This window comes from Rhineura floridana, chromosome 11 (genome assembly GCF_030035675.1).
Source record: "Rhineura floridana isolate rRhiFlo1 chromosome 11, rRhiFlo1.hap2, whole genome shotgun sequence".
Classification (NCBI taxonomy): Eukaryota; Metazoa; Chordata; class Lepidosauria; order Squamata; family Rhineuridae; genus Rhineura; species Rhineura floridana.
The window spans coordinates 46143646-46168167 of record NC_084490.1 but is presented as its reverse complement, the minus strand read 5'-3'; the positions used below and the strand labels follow the sequence as shown (position 1 = coordinate 46168167).

General features: G+C 43.5%; 1 protein-coding gene across 4 annotated transcripts in view; it reads right to left on the bottom strand.

Moving 5' to 3' along the window:
- Positions 1-24522, bottom strand: part of ARHGAP23 (Rho GTPase activating protein 23) — a 221296-nt gene that overhangs the window by 135668 nt on the left and 61106 nt on the right. For 2 of the 4 annotated variants that reach the window (XM_061588155.1, XM_061588158.1), the window contains exon 1: positions 389-1239. The exons of the other annotated variants lie outside the window; for them this stretch is intronic. In XM_061588155.1, the coding sequence (XP_061444139.1) occupies positions 389-709 (321 nt within the window). In that variant the 5' untranslated portion in view covers positions 710-1239. Of the gene's footprint in view, positions 1-388; positions 1240-24522 lie in introns of those variants that run through there. 4 annotated transcript variants of the gene reach the window in all.

Below are 24522 nucleotides of genomic sequence, written 5' to 3'. Positions count from 1 at the left end.
GATAAAAGGGGGCTGACTGCAGTTACTTGTTGGTAAGGAAAATACTCTCCCCACACCTGCTCAAACCACCCTTTTTTATTACTTGTTCTCATTCCTAAATGTGAATCTTGGAACAGAGCATCCATTAAGCCCTGGCTTAACTTATGTCCCAGGAGGCAAGGAAAACATGTAGACCACAACTGTCAGTCATTTCTAAAGGATAAAACATTCTAAAGTCTTCCTTTCAGTCATTCATCCAACCATCTCACCATAAAGCAGATCAAAATTATTCCTGTTTCACAAACTGGGGAACAGAGGCTTAGAAAAAATGACTTGCCCAAAGCCTCTTCCCAGGCTGTCTTGAAAAAGCAGCATAGACAGACACACAAAAACAGTATGCTACTCTCACCGTGAAATTCTTGTCCATTCTAGGTCGCACACGGCACTTCTGCCGGGCCATCATTGCCCCGGCACGGCGCCACCGCCTCTCCCACCATTCAGCATTATCGTTCCGCAGACTCGTCAACCAGATGCAACGGGGTTCAGGCAAGCTGCAGTCCACCCCAACAGCTTGCTCAAAATGCCAGCCTTTGCCTGCTCGTGCCACGCTCCACACTGCTTTGCCCACCACCGAGATGCCATGATGTGGTGGGGCTGGAGGGCGTGGGGGTCCCTGTGGCCCGCCACCATGGGGAACCCGATCCCCCCGGTTTGTACCTTCTTCTACCATTCCACTTCCAAATGAGAAAATTCCTGGCACAAAGACAGCAAAGTTGAAGTGACAGAACTAGCAGATCAGAACTTGGGATAGGACAATAAAAAAGGTTTCAAGTTGGATCAGCTCCTGGTGCCAGATTGCTTCGGTTCCATCCAGACTCTTTGGGCAGTAAAACCCAACTTCTTCTTGACTGCTCTCTAAACCTCAGCAGAAAATCTGCTTGCTCGTGTTTTGTTTTTCCTCCCCATTCAAGAAGTTGCGCTCTCTCAGATCTTTCGTCTCATGTATCATGGGCAAAATGTTGATTTCCAGGTCCGGGCATGCCAGATATTTGTACGCACACACACTCGGAGAGCACAGCAACTAGCCTTGGAATACCACACTCCTCTTCCTACAACAGGCGGAAACAGAAAGGGAAAAGCCCCAAGACTGTAGAGAGAAAACTAATTATATGGGGAGATGTGGAGAAGGAGGAGGCAGCAAATTCTGCCCGATGGGAATGAGAAGGATGCAAATCAGAGAGACTAGGTTGTGACTTGACAGTGAGGCAGACAGGAACAGAATAGAGCTTCACTCGTGTTCACTCCGCACAGACAGTCCTGCAGCTGCTCTGAGATATCAGGCCATCTCTGCCCCACCCCACCCCTGTATGACCCAGCCCACTTCAGCTGACACCATCTCAGTGTCCGTGCTGGGATGGGGATGGGGGTGGAAGGGAAAAGTAGTAGCTGCCTTTTGCTGGCGTTAGGTTCTTTGAAATCCCCTGATTTCTTCTAAATCACAGCAAGAACATACAATTTCCTTCCTTCCTTCCTGAACTTACTTGACTGAGCTGGAGGGCTCACAGCCCTGCCAGAAAGAGAGAGATAAGGGCTGATTTTCCTTCTTTCTCTCTTTGCATCCTGAGCAATGGAAAACTTAGGGTCACAGCCAGATTTGCCCCGTGCTAGTTTATGCTTGATCATATGGAAAGCAGGACTGAACCAAGATGAAGGAGGTGTGAAAATTGGAGGGAGAAATATCAATAATTTGATATGCATACTACTAACAGAAACCAGTAATGATTTAAAACAAATGCTGATGAAAGTGAAAGAGGAAAGCACAAAAGCAGGACTACAGCTGAACATCAAAAAGACTAAAGTACTGACAACAGAAGATTTATGTAACTTTAAAGTTGACAATGAGGACATTGAACTTGTCAAGGATTATCATTACCTCGGCACAGTCATTAACCAAAATGGAGACAATAGTCAAGAAATCAGAAGAGGGCTAGGACTGGGGAGGGCAGCTATGAGAGAACTAGAAAAGGTCCTCAAATGCAAAGAGCTGTCACTGAACACTAAAGTTAGGATCATTCAGACCATGGTATTCCCCATCTCTATGTATGGATGTGAAAGTTGGACAGTGAAAAAAGAGGGTAAGAGAAAAATCAACTCATTTGAAATGTGGTGTTGGAGGAGAGCTTTGCGTATACCAAAGACTGCAAACAAAACAAATAATTGGGTGTTAGAACAAATTAAACCAAAACTGCCACTAGAAGCTAAAATGATGAAACTGAGGTTATCATACTGTGGACACATAATGAGAAGACATGATTCATTAGAAAAGACAATAATGCTGGGAAAAACAGAATGGAGTAGAAAAAGAGGAAGGCCAAACAAGAGATGGATTGATGCCATAAAGGAAGCCACAGAGCTGAACTTACAAGATCTGAACAGGGTGGTTCATGACAGATGCTCTTGGAGGTCACTGATTCATAGGGTCGCTATAAGTCGTAACAACAAAGTTTATGCTTGAGATCACAGGCCTCTTGTTAATGTTGGAGGAAGTTAAGAGATAGGAGTACTAAGCTCAAGCTAGAATACTGATATACCTTCAGACTATTATTATGGCTTTTATGTTTGTTTATACAATTCCATCAGTGTTCATGGCACTGTATAAACAACAACAAAAAGGACAAGCCTCCGCCCCAAGGAGCTCAGAATATATCAAGCATCTTCCGCAGAAACTAAGAATTCAGGATTGGTCTATTTCCATTACCCTTAGCCACACGGCAGCCAACATAGCAACTCTCTACACCTGACTGTAATGTCCCAGTGCAGCATACTACATTGGCCCTCCCAACTGTACAGAGGAGTTCCATTTCAGCAGTCCTCACAATAGGGAGTATCCACAGGCCAAGTCATGCTAGGCAAGAGACCTGGATGTGGAGAACTACTGCACAGAAACCTCTTCTCACACAGACAAGAAAATATTAAGACTATAAGCTTTTCACTTGCTGGATTTCTAAGACTACGGTTAGGAAAGAAAAAGAGTCAAGGCCATTCCAAATAAATTGTCCAAAAGGATGCAAAAAAAGCCCCACCAGTATACGTTGTCACAACAGTGGGGAAAGGAGCAGATGCATTTAGGGAATATGAACAAAATGTAGCTATCCAAAACACAAGGAATTCTGGATGAATGGCAGAGAGGATCTTAGAAGATCTGCAGCTGGAAGAGAGGGAGAGGGAGAGGATGAGAATGAGAATGAGAGAATGGTTCACACACAGAGCCTGCATATGGTGGTTATATTGGTGGTGAGTAGCAAGCCTTGGGTTCATGCACCTTTCCCCATCACATGAAAAATGCTTTCCATGTTATAAGAAGTACCTGGTCATATACGCATAAAGTGTACTAGGCTCCACAACTGGGCATATCTGTTCAGGAGCAGAAAGCAGCAGATGGATTGCACAAATCACGGTTTACTCACATGTATACCAAAGAGGTATCTAAACATAACTACCTGCCTTACAGATCACCTATACCAGGATGGATTTTAGTTAGGTTTTTTGCAGCACCTGTAACACTGCTAGATACACTGATGCCAGCATCTCTGTTGCAAGTGAGGAACTCTCTCCCTGCAGAGGCTTTCTGTATCTCAAGCCCTAAACACTTTCTTAAGGACTTTCTATTTTTGCTGCCATTAAGCCAGGAGACAGTCAAGGATTCTACCTGCTGGAGCTGTTTGCAAGAGAATGTTCACAGGATATTTAAACCGGTAATAATTTTCCAGTCAATGTTTGAGTCAGCTATCTTAATCCTAGCCAGCATTACAGAGTTATGATTTTAAATGGCTGTTGCCTACCCCAAGCTCCAAAAGATGGAAAGCACAGGGAAGGGGAATTGTATAATTGATAAACACTTTTAAAACATGTAACAAAATGGTTTAATAAAAAATTTTGACACAAAACTGATGTTGAAAATAAATGCATTTATTGTTATCTACCTCCCAAGGATTCACAATGGTGCAGATGATTTAAAAAAAAAAATTACAATGGCTGGAAAATAAAAGCAAGATGGGGAGGGTGAGATAGGAAACCATTTAAAGTGCCTCATTCAGTGTTTTAAGAGGATCAGCAAAATAAGGGATTTCCTCTGTCCCCTTGTGCCCCTCCCAAGACACATATGGCAATACCAAAGCTGGACAGGTGTAAAAAGCCCCCTCAAAATGGGGGGGGGAAGGGGAGAGAATGTTTCACTTTTTATGAAGCCTTGGGCATAAAAAGCACAATGATCTCTCCCAGTTTTGTCCTACCTCTGTAATCTTTATCCCAATGTATCAGGCCAGCTAGTCGCTTATAAGCAGTTATTAGGAATATCCTCACTGCTGGGGGGCACAGGAATAAATTAACCCATTCAACCAATGCCCTCCTGAGGAATCAGCACCCTTGGGAATGCTAATCTGAGACTAACAAAGAAATTGTGGAGCTGCAGGCAGGGGCAATTCTATGGAGGCAATCTTGTTTAATGAGCTGGAACTAGCCGGCTGTGAATTTTGGGGCAGGCGGGGGTAAGGGAAGGAGGCAACTAAATGGGATGAGACCCATGTGTCTGACACCAACTCAGCTTGGATGGTGTTCCTCCAGTCTGGAAAGACTTATAAACTGGAAAGACACAGTATAAGGGAAGCTCTTCTTTGCTGCTAGGGCTTAATTTGGGCTCACCAGAGCCTGTTCCTTCTGAAAGAGCTCGGCCATAGAATGTGTGAACTAGCAGTAAAGAAAAGAATTGCCCTCTGAGCTCATGCAGAGAATGGAAAGAGGCACACTGTTTTTAGAGCAGCAAGCCTGATCTGGGAGTACCCTCCCTGCGTTCAGTCCAAACACACCTTTCCTCTTCAGGGTCAAGCTGTGCATGACAATGATTAAATGGCTCTGTAACTTTGGTGCAAAAGCCAGCTGTACACATGGACCTGACTGGCTGGTACCGCATGATCTCACTAAGAAACTACCTCCACTTTAATCTCCAAAGCTGTTAAGTGTTTTTCAAAAGTTTCCTTTTCAAGAATATGATTAATGGTACAAATGAACAGATAAATATGAATGTTCATGCAGTGCTTTTAGTTTTTTTAAAAAGAAATAACTACGCCAGTCTGCTGAAGCTTTAGGAGAGGTGAGACTGAAAGCTGAAGTGGTGTTTGATGAGCTGATATCACTTGTATACACGTCTGTCATTTCAGTTAGAAAGCTGGGCTCCCCCAAAGCTGAGAGAGAGATCCACTATGATTTCTCTTTTTATGTTACATCAGTCTTCATCCTGAGTAACTGGAGCCATCATCACATATCTGTGATTAGGAATATTGACTTCCATCATGAAAGACATGACTTCCAGCGTGCCTGAACCTCAGCACCTTTTCTTCTGTTAACATTTAGCATCAATAAACCCCTTCAAAACTGTTCAAAGGGTTTCAAGTATGTTTTCTCTGTAAACCTTACAATAGTCTTGTAGGGTAGGTCAGTATTGTCTCCATATTGTATCGAGGTTTCTGAAGCTGAAAAACAGTGAACTGCTTAGTAGGTTTGTGGTAAAGGTGAGATTGGAACTAGGGGCTTCCTGATTCATAGCTCACACTCTTAGCCTCTATGCTACTACAACTCTCAAAATTAAACAATGGCTGTCACATTTTAAACCACAGATGCTAGGAAAACTGGGATGGAATACAGATAGGAAGAACCACCCAAGGACCAGCAGTGGGACACTCATATTTACCGTGTCCACAACCAAGACCAAGCACAGAATTTGTCTTGCAAGGAAGTTTTCATTTATGTTTCCAGTCCTCATGGCTGTTTCAGGAAAATGAGTTTGGTAATAGGTGTCAGTGGAATTAGGGCTTAAGTTTCTGAAGTAAAGAAATTAAAAAAGCTATCCACAGAGGCTGGCAGAAGGGAAACAGATAACAGACTGAAGGTGCATTTGGCAAAAGCATATTTGCTGCTGTTGGTCTTGCAACGGAGGAGAAAAATGTGCCAGGTTGGCTTATTATTTCTTTTGGAAGCTGGGGGGGGGGTAACTAAATGCCTTCTTCTGCTCCTTACAGAGGCTACCCCACTTCCTCCAACCACAGGGCACTGTGAGTTAGAAATGTTAATGGACTGCCTTCAAGTCAATCCCGACTTATGGCAACCCTATGAATAGGGTTTTCATGCTAGGCAATATTCAGAGGGGGTTTACCATTGCCTCCCTCTGAGGCTAGTCCTCCACAGCTGGCTAGGGCCTGCTCAGCTTGCCACAGCTGCACAAGCCAGCCCCTTCCTTGTCCGCAACTGCCAGCAGGGGGGCAACTGGGCTCCTTGGGACTATGCAGCTTGCCCACGGCTGCACAGGTGGCAGGGCACGTAACCCCTGAGTCACTCGCTGTGGGGATGATCTTTAGCTGGCCCTTGACACCCAGGAGACACGAGCAGGGATTTGAACTCACAGACTCCGGACGCCCAGCCAGGCTGTCCTCCCCACTGTGCTATACCAGCTGTATGTGAGTTAGAAGGAGGTGCTAAAAAGCATTCCAGCCATCTGAAAGAACCATTCACACACAAAAAAAGGAAAGAACATATGAACGTTAGAGGAGAAATACCAAGAATTGTTGGGATAGCAAGCCCTGTCCTTGGAGAGCCAAGGACTTTATCACGCACCACACATTCTTTCCCCCTCCCCTGCTGTGTCCCTTTTTTGTCTTCCTATTCTCCGATTTTCCTCCACCTGATCCAGAGCCTTTTATTGCAAAATGTACTGACTATGGAATAGGATATCACACCCAACTCCAAACAAAAGGAAGTGTACAATTATTATTTTTTCATGCAGTTCATATAGGCATAAATATTAAAGGAGCTTAATGCTTAACATTTAAACTCCTGCCCTGTTCATACTGAGGACAATTTCACACGTGAAGGCTGTCATCCTATTCATTCACCTAGGAGTAAGACCCACTGAAGTCAATGGTACTTACTTCTGAGTAGATGTGCCAAGGATTTTATTTTATATTTACACTGGTTGCTTGTTTGTTTACTATGAATTTAAGCTATGGACCAGCATATAAATGCTGAAATAAATAAATAACAGCAGGTATGTTAATGTCACTTATTGGGTGTGTAATTTGGGGTGACATGCATCCCTTACTCATTTTTAGACATAATCAGCAAAGATTGGCATGGAGGCAACATGCTTCACAGCACACTACTGGGAGACAGCACACTTGAGCTGTGTCAAAATAAAGCCTTGGGTCACACATAGGACACTTCCAAGCACCCTGTTCATTGGCAATTCATCCTGATTTGTTGGTAGAGAGATTAGACAACATTGGCTTTTTATGATAATTCATTCTGATTTGTTTCTGAGGAGGTTAAATGATGCTGAGTCAAAGTGTTATCCTAGACTTTCCAGTGCATTTCCCTGTCACTTTCCTTGTCACAAAAAGCCCAATATTTGGGGAAAGTAGGTTTGTTGAGCAAGACCTCCCAATCAACTATATTTATTTATTTATAAAAGTATTTCTATACCGCCCTCTCGCAAAACATCAGGGCATGATATAGCACCATAAACACATTTAAAACCAATACAAAACAACTATAATTGTGCAACTTTAGTTTGCTAGTATATGATTGAATCTCATCTGAAAATAGTGACAGCCTGGAAGTGTCCACAATGTCTGAGATGCCCTAGGGTGGCAGTTTGTGTCAGTGCATGCTTTCGGGTAGCCCGAAAGCGAGAGGGAGACTTGCCTTTGATATGTAAGAGTGTGTAGCCAAGTTCTGAGGTAATACAATTTGTCCAAGACAACCAATGACTCCAAGGCTAAGGATTGGGAATTGACCAGAATTCCCAATCCAATACTATCGGATCATCCTTAGACTGACTCATTCAAAGTTCACTTCTATTCACAACAGAACTTTTTTCTTTTTAACAGGAAAAATAAATGTGGGCCTTTTTTTGTCTGCTAAATCAGTAAATCAGGACAAGAAAAGCAGCACATTTAACTTGTTGATAACTTCAAACATTTCGAACATAGTCACATTATGAGATATCAAAGACAATGGTCCCAGGCTATGGTATGAAGGCACATAAGGCCAGCTCTAAGCAGGGTCAGGTCTGGTCAGTGCCTGAATGGGAGACCGCCTGGGAACCATACGTAAGCCGCCTTGGGTTTCTATCATGAAAAGAAAGGCGGGGTATAAATGTAATAAATAAATATAGGATATCAATGCACAAGACCTGGAAGCAGGACTGGATCTTAATTAGAGCCAGGGTTCAATAGGGTTATCCCCCAAATCTGTTTTCAGTGCCAGGGTTCAGCCCTAGAAAGAAGATGCTTTTCAGCATGTTCCACATGCCATACTCTCACAACTGAGAAATGACAGGCAATCCATATATATCTAGAGTTAGGGGGCCATGGTTCCAGGCAGTTTTGAGCCCCAGCACCTCTCAGTTTATAAACAGCAGCAACAATACTTAGCATATGCATATCACATTTCAACCGTTTAAAACACTTCCATGTACCTAAGATCTTGGCTATACGTGGCTACTTTTTGGGTGACAAGTGTAAGCCAGACATTAGTTTTATTCGGGAATTCTTTTCCACATGATCAATGTTGTATGGAAGGGGAAGCAGGGTCGCAATCAGGAGCTTAAGTGTACAGAGCAAGCTCCCCTCTTCAGACCTTCCCCTCAAATGCAAAGACAATGGCGTGACAGAGGGGGCAGCAGCACAGGACAGCTCTCCTGCTCCAAGGGATGTTAACCACATGAAGCAGAATGTCTAAATAGGGGCTTCTGAGGCTGACTCTTCATGTGCAACAAAATGTACTGCAAGGGTTCTAACATGGAAGAAAGGATTGTACCACTTCAAGCCACAAGTCAGGGATGGGGATCACCTTTTTTAAAAAAGTATTGCTATGTTTTAAAAAAGCTTCCCATAAGTAGAAAACTATCATAGAAAGGAAAGAGCTAGGCCAGAACCTTTCCCTGATGTGCTTGTTTTCTACATGCAGAGTTTTCACAAAGAAGAGCACACAAAAATGGCTTCTCCCACCTGCAGTCTACAGTAGTGCAGCCCATTCTACCACCACATTCTGCTATATGGGTAGAACTGGACTGTCAGTCATATTTCTCCCATGTTTATCGCTGCTTACCTTGTATCACCTTGAGCAGAGAGTGCCTGTTTGAGTTGGTTTTCCCTAAGGGTTTGGAGGAGTAACAGGAACAATTAGCTGCTAAGGAGAGATCAGAAAACCACAAATAAAAAGAAGAAAAGAGGGCCAATGGCTCTATGATCTCCTCTAGCTTTCACTATCTGCTTCCAGGGAACTGCTTAACCCTATCCCTTCTGTCTGTTTTCCCAAACTTGCCCTCCTGAACTGTTTGTCCACCTCCAAGGGAAATATCTCTGTCTCTGTAGCTCTCTCTCTCTATATATATCCCACACACCCCATGGGTTGAAAAGCAGCAGAGAGGGGGGAATTTTGAGTGCGAAAGACATCCGGAGGAGAAAGGATTAAGCAGATCCTTTGCTCCAGCCTTTCCTCTGCTCTCATCTCAGCCTCCAATAGTTACTTTTCATTTCTTAAAAGAAGTCTGCTGGATCGTTTCTAATTGGCCTTTACTGAGTGATACACTAATAACGTGGGGCATACCACTTCAGACCAGTTGTGAGAAGCTCACTTGAGCAAATGTTCCCCCATTAAATAAATAAATCTCCCAACACAGAAAAATAGTACGCCAAGGAAAAAACTAAGTGTACAGTTTTCTATGCACAAAGACATTTTTTTTGTATCTTCAGTTATTTGTGCCATCCTGGTCTCCTTCTAGGAGGAAGGGCCAGGTATAAATTTAATAAATAAATATTTGGCCACCCCATCTCACCCCCTTCGATCTAATGTGGTTCAGCCCAGAAATGGGTTTACCACCTCAGTAAGGCCTTAGCACGCACATTTTCTAAAAGTAACTTGAAATGAGGTCTTTACAGAACCAAAAAGAGGGCTGTTAAAGAGACTTCCCTCACAAAACCAAACTTGACCACCATGCTGTCATAAGCATATCTCTCTCACACACATACACTTTCACTTCATTGACACCATCTAAATAATAAAATCTTCCAAACCCACCACTTCCACATACATCAGGCCCGTCCCTGCCTGATTCAGGATGGCATATTTGTGCCCTGTTCAGATTCACCCACATTCTCTTTCTCTCACATGTCTCAACAAGCCTAAGTTACAGAGCCTGAGGAACAAGACAAGGCTGCACAGCTGTCAGCACTGACACAAGAGGCCTGAGCAGGGAGGGGATGAGGAAGAAAAGCCTTTGTTTCCTCAACTATCCAATAAAACTATATATATATAAACATGTAGCAGTCTTGGCCAGCCACACTTGAAACACAAGGAATCTTTTCCTGCCCACACGGTTAGTGACTAGCGTTAACTGTTGCATTCACACACAAATCACTTGTATTGTACAAAAAAAAGTATACCAGCATGTAAAAAATACAGTGGGCTGGTTTGCACAACACACTAAGCCAAACCTTGGCTTAGCATGACCACGCAACCATGTGGGCTCCTGGAGAGGAGTTTGCCCCCACGTTCCTCCTCCGCCCTTGCTGCATTGCCACACTAAACTAAGCAAAGATTTAGTTTAGTGTATCATCTGAACCAGGACTTGTGGTTAACTGTCTCCTCACTAACCATGAGCTGGAGTCAAGATTTGGCTTAGCATGTCCTGCCAACCAGGCCACTAAATGATGTAATTAAATGTAAACACACAAAAAGATCAAAACAAATAAATGCATTTAGAATAAGTGAGTGTAAATGTAGGAGTCTTGTGTGCACAGTCAACAGCGCATGTAAGATGCACTTGTGACAGCTATGACAAATTCACTAATCCAACCTGTTTTGAGTTCTAGAAAACCAAATTTCATTCTAGTTCCAACAAGAGGCCAACCCACTGACCCGTTTCAGATTATTTGCATTCACACAAAAATTCTGGAAGTTTCCACAGGTGGCTCTGGGGGGGGGAATGATTTTCTCCCCATGTTTGTGAACTGAATGAAGGGGCATACTAATCACGTGTATGGTCTATTTTTAACTAGCCCCCTCCCACTTTTTTATATTAAGTTAACTTGAAGAGATCCAAGTGCCTGACCCTGTTCAACCAAAGCTCACTGGCTGACTATGGGTCTCTCTCTCTCTCTCTCTCGGTCTCTCTCTCTCTCTCTCTCTCTCAGCCTAATCTACTTCATAGGATTGTTATGAGGATAAAATGAGGGGGGAAGACTAGGTATGCCACTCTGAACTCCTTGGAGGAAGGACAAGACAGAATACTGCATAATATATAATTGAAAACAGACACATTAGTGACTAAAAAGCACTCTTAGCTTCACTTGAGAAAGCTCTGTCTTCCTTCACTCTGTCAAAAGCTTGTCGTATTAATACCTGTATTTTAGACAAAAGAGTTGTTAAAAACAGATCCCCATGAGCCGCTTAAGTACCCACACAGGGTCAGTGGGAGAAATGCTTGTCACATTATGGCTGCATTCACACTGTACATTTATTCCACTATTATTCCACTTGGAACAGTCATGGCTTCCACCAAAGAATCCTAGGAAGGGTAGTTTGTGAAGGATGCTGAGAGTAGTTAGGAGACACCCTATTCCCCTCACAAAGCTACAATTCCCAGAATTCCCGAGGGAGAGGGATTGATTGTTAAACCACTCGGGGAATTGCAGTTGTCTGAGGAGAATAGGGGTCTCCTAACAACTGTCAACACCCTTCACAAACTACTCTTCCCAGGATTCTTTGGGGGAAGCCATGATTGTTTCAAACAGAATAATAGTGGAATAAATGTATACTGTGAATGTGGCCTACAGCTGAGAAGGAAAGAGAGAATACATCCATGTATGAAAGTGTGTATGGTGGATTTGCCTTCATAACAACCTAGAAGCTTCTGCCAATTTGCAACACAGTGGGATAACAACTGGCAGGGTATTCACTAGAATCTTACAGCCATACTCCAGGATCTACGCTATCTTCCAGGTGGCCAAGTACAATTCAAGGGGTTTTTTTTACATCTCAGATCCCTTAAAAATAGTCAAGCAAGTACTGTGACTGGAGAAACTGCCAGGCAAGCACAATTCTTACATCACAAAACTGAACTATCAATCACACAATTGCCAAGGGAGAGAAGTATCCCAACAATTCTGAAAACCACAGTGTGGAAAAGGTACAGTAAGTGCACAAAATCCTATGCAACATTTCAGATTGTTTAGTGGGTACCATCTTGCTTTCTGTTGAGGCAGAGGAACTGCAGGCAACAGGAGGGTGTGATGTGATGGAGGATTTAAGGTGTGGTGACTGGACTTAATTTTGAGTCAGGGATTAAGGCTGAGCCAGAAAATTTGTTTTCAGTGCTAAAGGGCTCAGCTCCAGATATGGGAAGCAGGAATTAAGAAAAAATGCAGATTCAAAACATATGCAGAGTGCCTCCCCTTCATCACTGAATAACCATAATTAGTGCCCCACATCATTTGTAAGAGAAACGCTTTCAATTTCACGCAAAACTGGGCACCAGTACCCATATTTCAGAAATCAAGCACTGTGGGGAAGGCTCCCACAATTCAGTGCTAGAACACATGCTCTGCATGCAAAAAGACCACATTCAAACCCTGGCTTCTCTGTGTAGGCCTGGAAAGGACTCCTACCTGAAATCCTAGACAGCCTGTGCCAGTCATTGTCAACAATACTGAGCTATATGAAAAATGAACTCAAGAGCGAAAAAGAGGTTGGGCGGAGACATCCTCTGATAAATTTACTCCAATATGGTATCCCTTTTTATGTTATGCTATCGAAGATGGGGCAGAAGCAAGACCACCCTCATCATTTTCTTTTGGTGGGATGTGTACTCTGGCGTTTAATTCTGTTATTCTGCTTTCTGATATTCTTTCTATTTTATATATAAAGCTTCTGTTGCTGAATGTACTCTCTTTTTATTTTATATAGAGTGACGTGTTTATTGTACATTGATTGTTGTTTTACTTGTTTGTTGTTACATTTACTAAAAATGTGTCAGTGACCCTGGGCCCAAAGACGGCTGTCTTTCTTTCGCTTGATTCTTCTGCCACAGATGTTGCTGCTCTTAAATGTGTTATAAGAACTTGTGCTTGCATTTCTCTCCTCCTTCCCATGCCTTTTCTCCTTGTGTGTCATGTCTTTTTATAGATTGTAAGCAAAAGCAGGGACCGTCTCAATCCTGATTTTTGTAAGCCGCCTTGACAGCCTTTTTTGACTAAAGAGTAGGGTATAAATGCTGTAAGTAAGAAATCTCAATAAAACACTATTGACACACACACACAAATACTGAGCTACACGGTCAGGACTTAGTATAATGCAGCTTCCCCTAAGTTCATTCATTTCCTAGCCCATGGCTTCCTTTGCAGGTCACAATAAGCAAGGATATCCAACTTATCCTAGCTTACTGTGAGTGAGAGGCATGTTTGTGCACACAGTCTGTTCACACTCACTTTGTTCCTCCCTTCATGCAAGCAGGTAAAACTAACCAAGAAGGGCTAGCTTATCATGACATGCAAACCCAGGATCCAAGGTTTGTTGCTCTTAAACAAGCCAGGATTCATAAACCAACTTCAAACCCTCGGTTTATGATCCTGGCTTGATTGGGAGCAACATGACAGGATTTTGGGTTCGCAAGTTACCCACTTGCACAAACAAGTGAGCAAACAGGCTGCAAGCACCAGCATGCTGCTTGTTCACATTAAGGCAGGTCTCCAGGGTTATTGTGATGTGTAAACACAGCCATTTTTTTAAATTCTCATGTTTAATTTTAAAAATAGAAGCAGAGGACATGTAGTAAGGGAAGTAAGGGCAGTAATTTTGTTGCCCCTCAATTTCAGGAGCTGGGGGATCACAACACTGAAGATGATTGTATAGAAACTCTAAAAATCCCTTTATTTTCCCTCAGATATATCCTTGGAAGTGAATAACTGGCCTTTAGAACGGTGTAAAAATCCCCTTCTCCCAATTTGGAACGTCCCCACACTCCTCCCCTAACTAAGTGGGCAAGCAAAAGGTTAAATATTGAAGGACTGGGGTTCTCTTCCACTTTCAATATAGTTCTTAACAGTTTGAAACAGGAAAAAGGTCAAGCAGTGTTCATCAGGGCAAATTCTACACGCAGGAACGCCGGAGCAGCTGGACTCCTTCCAACATACTTAGGAGTTTTGCACAGGAGCGCCCTAAATAGACAGTCACGCTGAGAGAAAGCAGAAATTTCCCAGAATGCAACTCCATCATCAGGCCACTCCAACATACACACACACACAAAGTTCTCTCAAGAACTTCCCCATGGACTGCAGAGCCCTCTGCTGACTCAAAGCAGCAAGCTTTTGGAGGGGGGGGGAGAGAAAGAAACCAAGGAAACCTATAAACTGATTCAGATGACATGTTTATAGTGCATGTTTGTTGTTCATTTGTTTCCCTTCAACAACAAAAACTGCTTCCCTTTTATAAATATAATTGGTAACAATTTTCCTACAAACCTGCAGTGTTGCAACAATTCATTGCCCCCTTCCCCTCGTTTACAAGGCAGCTGTTAATTGGAATATTACTTGTTACCAGGGCTGTGTGAGTGTCATCGGCAACTATTGGATAATATGATAATGTACAATAAAATGCCCCCCATACCCACTTCTTGTTGTGACCCAACACCAGTGTCCAACCTACAAGGACAGAACTACCCAGAACTCCCTGTCTACGTAAGGCTGGGACTAGCCTAGTGAGCTAGCTGGGACTATGTGTTTCCAGGCCTCAGAGCCATCTTCATGCACTCAAGGATATAGGGCTATGAAATATCATCCTTTGCAATTGCCAGACAGTATGAAGCCTCCAGATTGGCCAGCCCTGGCATAAACACTAGGCTCTTGGCCTTCTACCCTTGCTTGGTCAACACAGAAATATTTACTGCCTGCTGCACTTCTGGCTCCAACTCAAGTATCTTGTTCCAGGCAGTGGTGGCTGGTGCCCATTGGGACTGGTACGCCAGAAGGCAGGGAGCCCAACAATAAGTGGACCCAGAGCCAATGACAGGCAGAGCCACCCCCTGGGTGGTCATAAGTAAGAAAGCAGACAGGTGGGAGCCGACTGAGGATAAACTGAGGTTCGTGGGACAGTGCCCCATTTTATTTAATGGACCAATCTCTACAGGCTCCAGGGCCAACAACAGGCAGCAGGCATCCTGAGCTGGAAAATCCTCATCTTAAGTCTTGATTTAGGTACCGATGCCCATATCTGTGAATCTGGTTCTGACAAGACACCAGGTGAGCTATTTCAAAAGTTGTCTGCAGAGCACGTAACTCCAGATGACTCAAATGAGTGAGTCAAGTCACAGGCCACAGAGGAAATCGCCCCTCAACCAACTTAACAGGCAAGAGAATTAGTCCCCAAGCCCAAATATAACAATCAAAAGTTGCTAGTGAGCATCCTTCCATTGAGTCATCCCAAAGGGAAACTTGGTACAGAGGTGCAATTCCACACTTCCTGTTTATATCTGCGGGCAGTTTCTAACACCTCCAGATGAAAGAGGGAGTGGTGAGGGGGGGACAGAGAAAGAGAGAGAGAGGAAAAGCCTGATCATAACAGAGGAAGCCCTCCCTGGCTCTAGCTATTCACAATAGAGGCATTAAAATAAAAACTGATATGCTAAAGTTCTCATGACAGAATCTCAACAGGCCACATTAGGTAGCATCCTCCAAAACCCTGTTGTTTTAGATATCTATAAAAGCCAGCACTGTATCACACTTTTGAGTTAGTTTTGTTGGCCTCACTAAATGGGGTTATCCAGATGAAGAGGCAGGGCTTGGAAAATAGGAGTATGCTTTATTCTCAAGCGAGGTATAGTCACTGTCACTCCAAAAGTTGTCCTTGAGTGTACTCCTTTATGCTATATAACTGAATGGCTGCTGTTCAGTCAAGAGGTGTGGGGGGGCAGTGAAGGAGTGATGGACAATGCTGCAGTGGGGATGAAGCTCACCACCTCTCACACTTGATGGTCTAGTCACTGGGGACACCACCACCACTACTACTGTACTAGGGAGGAGGGAGTAATGTCCTTGTTTTTCTTTCTGAAGGCAGCACCAAGGTTGTGAAGTAGGGGATAAAATATTTCTGATACACATCCCCTATATAAAAAATGAAAAAGACTTGGCGGGGGGGTGGGGAGGCACAGTTTCTAGACTGCGAGAAGAGACGGCAATGTCCTTCCCCTTTGCATGGCCTGGAGGCTGCCCTCAGTTGGGGAACAGGAGGCTGGGTCAAGCTATGAAAAACTAGCTAGTCCTGCTCCTGCTACCAGTAGCAATCACCTTGCATCCCCACCACTCACCAAATTTGATGGGACTTTTGGTAGCCTGCATGTTAACAGCTGTTTCTCACTTACAGAGGGGGATATCTATGAATTCTAGCCATTTTTCAACAAGCTCAGAAAAGATAAAGTGTTATTTATTGGTTCATCTGCATGTATTCATTGGGGAAATTTCTTCAACACTAAGAATTTTTGAGTGAGAGGGAAGCAATCAGTTCCTTCCCTCACATCTTAGGCCATTGCTGTTCAAAGGATTTTCACTCAGTTTCACAACCTAAAGGAACACCAAAACCTGTACCAAACCATTACTTTAACATTATTGGATGAGGCCCTCCTCCATGTGCCTCCCCCCATAAGAGGTGAGACAGATGTCAACAAGGAACTTTCTGGTTGAGGTGCCCCAGCTATGGAATGCCCTCCCCAAGGAGGTCACCTGGTGCCAATGCTGTTATCCTTCAGGGGCCAGGCAAAGATCTTTTTTTAATTGACAGCTGTTGCTTTACCTGCCATGGTACTTTGTTTGCCGTGACATATTTTATTTTTACCAAAGTGTAAGTGCAACCTTTCATGCTTACTGTGAACAACCCTCAAATTTTGAAATGAAGGCTAGTGCACAAATATTATAAACAAAGAAAGATAAACAGGGTTCACTTCCATTTCAGTAAATATTAACCTTAATAAAGATTGCTATATTTTTCTTTAAAAATTTGAGGACTTTCAAAATACCTGAAACCTTTTTTTAATTATCTTCAGTAGATTGAACCAAGATTGCTAGCATCTCCACACCGCCCAAGAGCTAACAAAAGACAAATTCCATCCCAAGGGACCAGCCGTTGTTACATTATACTGCTTACTGCTGCTGCCCAACTGCCTACCCCAGTGGTTTCAGGGACAGACCTATGCAACCCTCACAGCAAGCCACTCCAAGTACACATCCTGTTCTCACATCTGCAGCTGGCCCATTTGGCAACAGAATGACATGCACTGACCTCCTGGCACAGAAGCAAAGGGGTGTGTGTTATGTCATACTCTGAAGACAGTGGGGAGGCAGAGAAGAGGTATGAGAGAGTCACATATACAAGAAAATGGGGATCCAGAAATGAATCCCCATCAGGCGACAGCTCCCACAGCATGCAAAGAGGAGCTTTTTTTGGAGGCCTTAGCCAGCTGGCCCAGCAAATCCTGAAACTGGCCCATTTTTGCTCTGCCATTTTGCAGAACATCTCACATCTTGCTACATTTGCTAGGCCTAGTGAGAACACTGATTTGGAACACTGCAGACCTCCTCCAAACTGATGGGTTCTTTTGTAGGTGTATTTTGCAACGTGTCACTGTCACTGACATAATAATAGTGGATTTACATGGACTGTCCACACACAGCTTTATTAGCTGTTCTACAATGGATCCCCAATGTTACTGCATTATTGCCATCTGGAGGGGCACTCTTGTGCTGTAGTGCAACAAAAGCAGGACAAAAAATAAAGTGGAACATTTGTGATATAAAACATTTCAGGATTTCAGCAGGAAGTTACAAGATACATACTGACTGGAAACAAAACAGTATGTCCACCCTGAAGCTGTTGCAGGCACAAACAGTATTGAAGGTGGGACTGCATAGGAAAAAGCAGCAGTATTGCTCTTTAAGGCCTCCACCCCCCAAACAGCTCATCGGCTCTGGCCTATTTATAAATACTTCCAGGTTAGGCCTGGGTCTTTGCCTGAAAAACAGCCCCTTGACCACCTCAGGCATGGCTCTACATTTCCCAGCTTGTACTCCCTGCTTCCCAGTGCCTGCAACCTTGTCCTTATACAGGCTACCTGCCTCTTAACCTTGGCTTTCCATGAGTGATTGGATAACTTCTACCCAGTTCCAGACCTTAGCTTGCAACTGTCACGGACTCTGTATCTATCCCAATGTTCCATCCTATTCCATCTGATGTCCAGTTGGGGCTTGCACTCGAGACCCCGTGTACTTGGCCATCTACGGTCCAAAGCTTATACGACTCCAAGAAACCTGCAAGTACCAGAAACACCTGGCAACACCTTGAATTGCTTACTCTACTCCACTGTTTCAAGGACGAATGCTAATTATGGTCCAGCTGCAGCATGCTTTAGACAAAAGTGAATCCTCAATTAGCCATCCCTAAATGGTGTTCCAAATTTGCCAATTTAGGTGTAGTTTTCACTGCACTTCCCACTAGACCATGCTGCCTTATTAGGAGCTGCCTGTTGGAATAGCTAACCATGAAAATACAAAAGTTCATCAAGGACTTAAATGTGTAAGTACCAAATATATTACAGAACACATTTCTGCATATATCCCAGCACAGGAGAAAAGACTGCTTATTGGAATTCTCCAGTATTTGGACAACATCACTTTCAAGTCTACCTTTGGATACTCCAACATGAGTTTCTTCCCCTTCCCTGTTCCCCCAACTGCCTCACATCCAGGAATTCCTATCTCAGGTGGAAGCAGGATTTGTTTTCCCCATATAAGGGCTGAGATTCAGCTGATGTTATAACCCACGCTTTATCTTGCCAGAGAATCCTGTTAAAATCTCATTTTTCTGACCTTAATCTCATGTAGTGTTCTGGGAAGGATTATGTTTGGCAATTCCCTTTCTTTTCTCTCTTTCTCCTTTTCTCCACAGCCACAAATCTATCCTTCCCTTCGGCCTGATCCTTTCTTTTTAGTTCCTACCCTTCTTTCTGCAGGTGCTTTTCATTTAAAATTTATTCCAATCTGATAAATACAATCGTGTGTGTGTGTGTGTGTGAAACCAAAAGATAATTTAAGAAGCTGCAAGGAAGTGGCCAAATAAACTCTGGCACAAAATCAGATTACCCCCTTGTGGAAGCCTTCAGATCTCAGCTTTCTTTTATTTATTTATTTATTAAATTTATTAGTCGCCCACTTTCTCCGTAAAGTGCTTTGCAAACTCATCACAGGAGGCATTAGCATGTTCCATCGGTTCCGGGGCAACTGGACCGACCAGGCTCTGGACCACTTGGAACAGCCTCCTGGGACAGCACTCTGCGGACGCAATAGAGGCAGCATAAAAAACCTTTTTTGCTGCCCACATCGCTGCTCTAACCCATGTCTGATAGTCGTCAGAGCGAGATTTCCACCACCAGCGCTCTAGCCGTCTCACCTCCCGCCTCAGAGTTCGCAACCGTGGAGTATACCACAGTGCCGTCTGAGCTCTATTCAGGGGGACAGGGCGTTTCGGAGCCACCCGGTCTAATGCCCCGGTGATTGCAGCATTCCACCCCTCCACCAGGGTCTCAACCGAGTGCCCATGTGCATGTTCCAAAGAATCCCCAAGCGCATTCAGGAATCCATCCGGATCCATCAGACATCTGGGGCAGATCATCCTAATGGGTCCCCCACCCCCACGGAGGGTTTGTGGCACCAAGAAGTCCACCCTCACCAGGTAGTGATCTGACCATGACAAGGGGGTGATGGATGTACCCCCAATTTTCAGATCACTCCCCTCCTCTCCCGAGACAAACACAAGGTCGAGTGCATGACATGGTGGGCCCCGTTGGAATAAGGTGCAGCTCCCAGGAAGCCATGGTTTCCATTTAGTCCTAAGGCGCCCCTGTGAGGATGGCCTCCGAATGTACATTAAAGTCTCCCAATACTAACAAGTTTGGGGACTGCGCACGCACATCCGAGACCACCTCCAGTACCTCAGCCAGGGAGTCTGTCATGCAGCGGGGTGGACGGTACAAGAGCAGAATCCCTAGACTGCCCTTTGGGCCCAACCTCCAGTACATGCATTCAACAACCTTGGCCTCACAGAGAGGAGGCCTGGTGAGAACCAGGGACCTTCGGTAAATTACCACCACTCCCCCTCCCTGACTACCGACCCTTGGCTGCTGTGCATACAAGAACCCAGCTGGACACATGGCCGCGAGGATAGGAGCAGCGGCCTCATCCAGCCAGGTTTCCGTAATACATGCCAGGTCCGCACCCTCATCCAATATCATATCATGGATGAGAAATGTTTTTTGGGCAGACCTGGCATTGCACAGCAGCAATCGAAGGCCAGAGTATGGAGTCAAGCATCCCCCAGCTATCTTTCGGCTCTGGACAGGCCCGGAACAGGGGACAGATATTACGCATCTCTCCTTAGTTCCTCTTTTCAAATATATAAATACTTGTTTTGCAAATATATAATTCTTACAAAACCACACTCTATAGAAACATAAAAGAAGGATATCTGTATACTATACAAATACATTCATGCATTAAAAACAATTCTCACACATACATACTTATGTTGCTTTAGTATTTAAATACTGCACCCTATCCTTATTCATATGCTAACAGCAGGTTCAGATACTATTTAATACTATTCCTCTACATCAACACATTTTGGATACTCTGATCATAGGGTTTTTGTGGTAAGAGGTATTCAGAGGTGGTTTACCATTGCCTTCCTCTGAGTCTGGATGCATCTTAGTCTGGTGTCTCAACTTTGACCATTCCACCTTGGGTGACCCTGCTAGGAGTCCAGCCTCTTGGTCTAGACTCCTGATGGCATTGCTCTCAGCCTCTTCGACACTCTCAACCCCCCTCAGCACGTTAAGATGTGCATCCTAATGAGGGAATTATAGCTTACAAAGCCTTTGACTGTGTAGATCGTGAAAAACTATGGAATGCTTTAAAAGAAATTGGGGAGCCACAGCATCTGATTGTCCTGATGCACAACCAATACTCTGAACAAGAGGCTACTGTAAGGACAGAATATGGAGAAACCAATTGCTTTCCACTTGGAAAGGGTGTGAGACAGGGGTGTATTTTATCACCCTATTTGTTCAATCTATACGCAGAACATAGCATATGGAAAGCGGGACTGGACCAAGATGAAGGAGGCGTGAAAATTGGAGGGAGAAATATCAATAATTTATGCAGACGATAACATACTACTAGCAGAAACCAGTAATGATTTGAAACGAATGCTGATGAAAGTGAAAGAGGAAAGCACAAAAGCAGGACTACAGCTGAACATCAAAAAGACTAAAGTAACGACAACAGAAGATTTATATAACTTTAAAGTTGACAATGAGGACATTGAACTTGTCAAAGATTATCAATACCTTGGCACAGTCATTAACCAAAATGGAGACAATAGTCAAGAAATCAGAAGAAGGCTAGGACTGGGGAGGGCAGCTAGGAGAGAAGTAGAAAAGATCCTCAAATGCAAAGAGCTGTCACTGAACACTAAAGTTAGGATCATTCAGACCATGGTATTCCCTTTCTCATGTATGGATGTGAAAGTTGGACAGTGAAAAAAGCAGATAAGAGAAAAATCAACTCATTTGAAATGTGGTGTTGGAGGAGAGCTTTGCACATACCATGGACTGCGAAAAAGACAAATAATTGGGTGTTAGAACAAATTAAACCAGAACTGTCACTAGAAGCCAAAATGATGAAACTGAGGTTATCATACTTTGGACACATAATGAGAAGACATGATTCACTAGAAAAGACAATAATGCTGGGAAAAACAAAAGGGAGTAAAAAAGAAGAAGGCCAAACAAGGGGTGGATTGATTCCATAAATGAAGCCACAGACCTGACCTTACAAGATCTGAACAGGGTGGTTCATGACAGATGCTCTTGGAGGTCAGTGATTCATAGGGTCGCCATAAGTCAAAATTGACTTGAAGGCACATAACAACAACAAAGCAACAACACATAGTGGTCTGGACCAACTCCCTACTGACTTACTGAGTTACTAAACTCAACTTATTAAATCATTTAAGCTTTTCTTGTGATTTAACATCATTGTAAATTTTACGATGTTCATTTGTTCCCAGATTTTTCTACTCAAGTCCAATTTACCTGCTTCAATCATTTTTTCCTACACTCAGGCATTCTGGCCGTTGTTAGAATGTACAGCAACTGGGTGTGGTATGATGGTGCAATACACCCCAACATAAAATTTAATTGAGAAAAAAGCAGATATACAGGGATTTTGTACATGAAGCATTTCATCTATTATTTCCTTTACCATTCTCCAAAAATTCTTGCACTGTGCATCAGATATCTCTCATAAAAGGCAATTTTTTAATCGTTTCTAGCTTTAATTTTTTTTTCAAAGCAAAAGCAAGCTTCTAGTCATCATCCCAGTTTTAAAAAATTCCTAAAGGCTGAACTGGAACCCGTACACAAATTCTGTCAATACAGTACATGTTTTGCAATGGAATCACACACATAGCTGGGATGTATATATAGCCTTCCATGTGGTTTCAAGATTTACAATATTTAGTTCTGGAAGGAAAAAGCAGGTTTTAGCGGGGGGGGGCTGACACCTGACTTAAGGTTTTGCCACCTTAACCAGCTCTCCAACTTAACCCTGACAACTTGTGACCTTTCCACTGGGGTCCATAAGTTCCCACTTCCAGCACAGCTCACACTGATCCCTTCATTCTCCAACACTGGTGCTCTACAATTCCTCTGCAACACCCTGACCCCAGTCCAACTAAAGCTAGTGAGCCATCCCATTACAAGCAATGACGCTTTGAGGCCCAGCAAGGATTGGGACTCCAACCTCAACCTCTTTGAGTATTTCTTTTTATCCAGTGCAATATGACATTCCTCATGGCATCTTTTCATATTGCATTACCAACTCTGACACCCACTCTGGGGATTTCCAACCCATGTGAACCTAAGCGCAGATGGTGGTGGGGTGGAAACTGCCTAAGACAAAGTAAGCAACAGAGCTGTCATTGCAATGAAAAAGAAAATGACAGGATGCTGACTGAGAGGACTCACTGATCTACTCTGGGCAAGTTGCCGTTTCAGTGGTTCAAGTGTCTTGCAGGATTTATGGTGGGCCCAATGTCATCACTCAACTCCAATTTGGAGGGGCCTGCAAATATTGGCTCTATGTGGTCTAATGCTCCATCTACAACGCTAATATTTTAACAGTGCTTCCCACTGTACAGAAAGAGACCACCACTTCCCCTCTCATTTATATTACAAAACAGCACACATCAGCTAAATAGAACCCATGAATTTTCATGGGGAAAAAACTCTAAACAGAGAAGGTGGGACAAACAAGCAAGAGCAGCAGAAGTAGCAGATATTGAAAGCGACCCGCCTCGCTCACAGATCAGCTGTCTGAAAGACGAGACCCTGAAATGCCAACTGGGAAGGAATCTCAACCATGCAGGCCCAGCACAACAAATACACCTGGACTATGTATAGACAGATCTTGCTGTGAACCAAAGCTTGGGGATGGGGGTAAGGCCGCAATCCTCATAAAGAAATCTGGTTATCCCACTGCTCACTCATTCATCTCCAGTCTAGAGCAGCTGGGAGTGCAAACTGCACCCATGGCAGGACCCACAATATGGATGCCAAAACGATTTTTGTATTTAATAAAAGTATTTATACACCATCATAGCATAAAACATCAGGACAGTATACAATACAACATCATTCAAACAATAACATTAGCTTCCCAAGATTTGCAGTTGGTTGTTTAGTAGTAGTAACTTGTTGCTAACTTGAGCTTCAACCAATTGTGTGAAATGCAGCTCCAGTGTTCTTTGCCATGACTGCCTCTCCTTGGCTGGAAATGGCTTCCAACCTCTAAAGCTTTCTTATCTACTGCCCCTAGGCAAAAATCTGTATGAGATTTTCACCAATTTCCATCACCTCAGCCTACCATTCCTTAGCTCCCTGCTGCTTCCACTCAACTTTCCCCTAGGCCTCTGCTTATCATTCTGCCTCCTAAGCCACATTTGTACCATATAATTAAAGCACTATCATGCCACTTTAAACCATCATGGCTTCCCCCAAAGAATCTTGGGACCTGTAGTTTGTTTAGGATGCTGAGAGTTAGTAAGAGACCCCTATTAACCTCACCGAGCTACACTTCCCAGAGTTCCCTGGGAAGAGGGATTGATTGTTAAACCACTCTGAAAACTGTAGCTCTTTGAGGGGAATAGGGGTCTCCTAAAAACTCTCACCACCCTTTTAACAAACTACAGTTTGGAAAGAAAGAAAGAAAGAAAGAAAGAAAGAAAGAAAGAAAGAAAGAAAGAAAGAAAGAAAGAAAGAAAGAAAAGATTTTTTGTGTCCTAACTGGAATATGGAGCTGAGACAAAGAAAACTCTATGTGTCCCAGCCACATC